This window comes from Myotis brandtii, unplaced genomic scaffold, assembly GCF_000412655.1.
Source record: "Myotis brandtii unplaced genomic scaffold, ASM41265v1 scaffold150, whole genome shotgun sequence".
In the NCBI taxonomy this organism is placed as follows: domain Eukaryota; kingdom Metazoa; phylum Chordata; class Mammalia; order Chiroptera; family Vespertilionidae; genus Myotis; species Myotis brandtii.
In genome coordinates this window covers 434,660-438,321 of record NW_005355411.1, presented here as the reverse complement: position 1 = coordinate 438,321, position 3,662 = coordinate 434,660, and the positions used below count along the sequence as shown (strand labels likewise).

The 3,662-nt window shown below is 41.7% G+C and overlaps 1 protein-coding gene across 1 annotated transcript; it reads left to right on the top strand.

Moving 5' to 3' along the window:
* Positions 1 to 4: 4 nt before the first annotated feature.
* LOC102262767 (N-formyl peptide receptor 2-like) lies at positions 5 to 3,662 on the top strand (the record flags this gene model as incomplete). The annotated part of the gene is made up of 2 exons (XM_005861422.1): positions 5 to 611; positions 3,571 to 3,662. Coding segments are annotated over 2 exons (699 nt in total), but the record flags the coding sequence as incomplete, so codon positions are not given.

The window sequence follows — 3,662 nt, the reverse complement described above, 5'->3', positions numbered from 1 at the left end:
TCTGGCTAAAAAAGTGATCATTGTACCCTGGATTCTTTCTCTACTCCTCAACTTGCCAATTCTCATCTTCTTTACTACAGGAACAGATGATAATGGGGATATATACTGTGGTTTCGACACTGACTTCTGGGATGACATCGATGAAGAAGATAAGTTGCAGAAGCTGTTTACCTCATTAGAAATCATAGGGATCAACCGATTTGTCATTGGCTTCACTCTACCAATGTCCATCATCGCCATCTGCTATGGGCTCATTGCAGCCAAAATCCGAAACAAGGGCAGGATCAAGTCCCGCCATCCCTTGCGGGTCCTCACTGCTGTGGGAGCTTCCTTTTTCATTTGCTGGTTCCCCTTGCAACTGTGTCTTCTTCTGAATAAACTCTGTGCCAGAGCAGTACATGAAGGAAAGTACAACATCATTCGTCTCCTGGTATATTTAACAAGCACCCTGGCCTTTTTCAACAGCTGCCTCAACCCAATGCTCTATGTCTTCCTGGGGAGAGACTTCCGAAAGAGAATGATCCACTCCCTGCCTGCCATTCTGGAGAGGGCCCTGACTGAGGACTCAGCCCTAATCACTGACACAACCACCAAATCGGACCGCCAAAGGGGTCGCGACCCACAGGTTGAGAACCGCTGCCTTAGATCATAATGAGTGTTAGGTAAAATTTCTCTGGCCAAGAGACTGAGAGCCCCATTATTACATTCAGAGTTTTTAAGGAAACATACGTACAAGGCTCAGCATGGGAGGCAGCAAGATGACACGGATGTCCTCCCAGCCACAGGGCAGGTGATAAGGAGTTTATAGGACAGGGAAGATGGATGGGGGCACTGGAGAATGACCCACCTCAGATAAGAAGAAAATGCCTTATATACTTGCCCAAAACACAGTGAGGGGCCTCTGAGGAACCAGAATGCCGGGGGCTTTCTGAGGGGGTGGACTGTCTTGAGGGAATTTCTGGAAAGCGATCTCTGCTCTGGCCGGAATCTAGCTGGATCTAGCCAGACAGTCTGGCAGCGATCACATCAGTGAATAGCCTCTTCACCACACTGAACCAGTCATCATGAAAAATACTTTGGTGACCCCTGATTTGGGGGGAAGATATGGACATCAGGGGATATTGCTTTTATTTTTGGTTATACCCTGGGGGTAGGTGGTCATGGGAAAGAATACAGGAATAGGAAGAGGAAGATGGATGGGGAATCTGTAAAGTTTAGATGAGAGAGTATATTAAGGGAAAAACTTTAGCATTTCATCATGAAGTAAGACGTTTCCTGTAGATTTGTTTTTACCTGTTTTTTAATCTGAAAACAAGTTTCTTAATCCTGCTTTATTAATGGTTTGCTTCTTTTTTAAATCATGAATAAGTGCTGGACTATATCAAATGCATATTCAGCAGTTATTAAGATGATCATATTATTTTTATCATTTTACTTACAACATCATAAAGTATATTTCTTTTTGAATGTTAAACTACCTTTGTATTCATAGAATAACCACAGTAGGTCATGATACATTTTGTATATTTCTAATTAATCTCACTTGATGGGTTTGGAATTTCTGCATTTATGATTATGTAAAGATGGGTCTGGTCTTTTACTTTCCTCTTATATCCATGTCATGTTTTACATCAAAAGAAAAAGAGCTGGGAAGTGATTCCTCCAATACTATTCTCTGGTGTTATATTTTTTATTAACGTTTAGAGAAATTCACCAGTGAATCAAGTTGAGTCTTGGGCTTTCTGATTGAGAAGACTTCTTAACAGACTCAATTTCTTTAATAACTATCAGATATTCAGACCATCTATTTCCTCTTCTGTCTGTTTTGGTAATCTGTGACATTCAAGGAATTTAGCCATATTTTCCAAATGGTCAAATTTATTGGTATGAAAACTGTGTTACAGTACTTGGTAGGGTTATCTTTACATAATAAGAATGTAATCTATCTGAGGGCAAGGTTTGGCCTTTATTGTTCATGAATGGACCCCAAAACCATATGTGTAAAATAGCGCCTGACATGTGATAGACACCCAAGAAGGAGTTGTATAATTAACGACTCAATAAATAACAGCATCGTCCAGGTATCAACTGAGGACCTTTAACGTCTAATTAAATGAACTCTGAATTCATCATGAATGGGGGCCTGTTTACTGAACTCTCGCTGACATTCCCAAAATTTTTACAAATCCTCAGGTGGTTTATCTTTTTATGAACACTTCAGATTTTGATTTTCTGTTTCAAATAAAGTACTCTGGCTAACTGTTGACTGATGGCTTTGCTTTGAAATAAATCAATCTACAGTAGTTCTCAGCCTTTTTTCTTGGTTTCTGCAAATAATCACTCACGTTGTAATCTAATGTGTAACAGAACATCCTGATGCATTGGCAATGGTGAACTCAAAATAAATATTCAAATGCAAAAAAAAAATTTGGTCTTAGTCCCTGGTTCTTACAACGGGCATCTAAACACTTGCAATTTCCTAAATGATAGAAGTGTCTTTTATTTATTTTTTAAAAGTTTCCTTCATGCTTCTGTTAATTTTATTTATTTATTTTTGTTAATCCTCACCCGAGGGTTTTTAGAGAATGGAAGTGCTGTGAGGTGTGCTGTGAGAAGGCCAGGTAACAACCTGCCTTTTCATGTGTGTCCCTGAGACTGGGTATGGGCAACTCTAGTTGAGAGATTTAGAGAGAGAGAGATAGATCAACTGGTTGCCTTCCCACATGCGCTCCAACCAGGGCTAGGGATAGAGCCTGCAACTGAGGTACAGGCCCTTTGCAGAATGGAACCTGGGACTCTTGAGTCCGAGGGCCAATGCTCTATCCATTGAGGCAACCTATCTAGGGCTAGAACTATCTTTTTATCATGAGGAGTCCCTTTGGATCACACCAGAATTTATGCTAATGAGTTATGTTAGGGTGGACTCCTAGGTAGCCTCAGTAGGACCAAGTGATTACATTTCAGCTCAACACACTGACTTCTGGAAACAATAGCTGGGAAGGTGCAGGATATTAAGCTCCATAAAAACTCGTGAACAACAGGACTTGATGAGCTTCTAGATAGTTGAACACATCAAGGTATTGGGAGGGTAATGCTCCAGAGAGAACTTGAAAACTATGTGCACACACATCCCCCATACCTTGCCCAATGCATCTCTTCGATTTGGCTCTTCTGAGTTGTATTCTTAATAATGAACTGCTAAACAAGTACCATTGGCTCACTGGATAGAGCGTCGGCCTGGGGACTGAAGGGTCCCAGGTTCGATTCCGGTCAAGGGCATGTACCTTGGTTGCAGGCACATCCCCAGTAGGGGGTGTGCAGGAGGCAGCTGATCGATGCTTCTCTCTCATCGATGTTTCTAACTCTCTATCCCTCTCCCTTCCTCTCTGTAAAAAAATCAATAAAATATTTTAAAAAAAATATCCTCTGGTGAGGATTAACAACAAATAGGTCCCTAACAATATCTGACTTTAAACACACAGACACACACACACACACACCTTATGCTTGTGAGTAAGTAGCCTGTGACTGCTGGGGTGTCTCATGTGGGGCCCTAAAATTCCACATCAGTGGTCAGTGATGAGGCCTCAGAAGACCTGAGCTGCCAGGACCCTGAGAACGTGAGCTCTGCTCCCAGGATGGACCGGATGTGCAGTGAATAG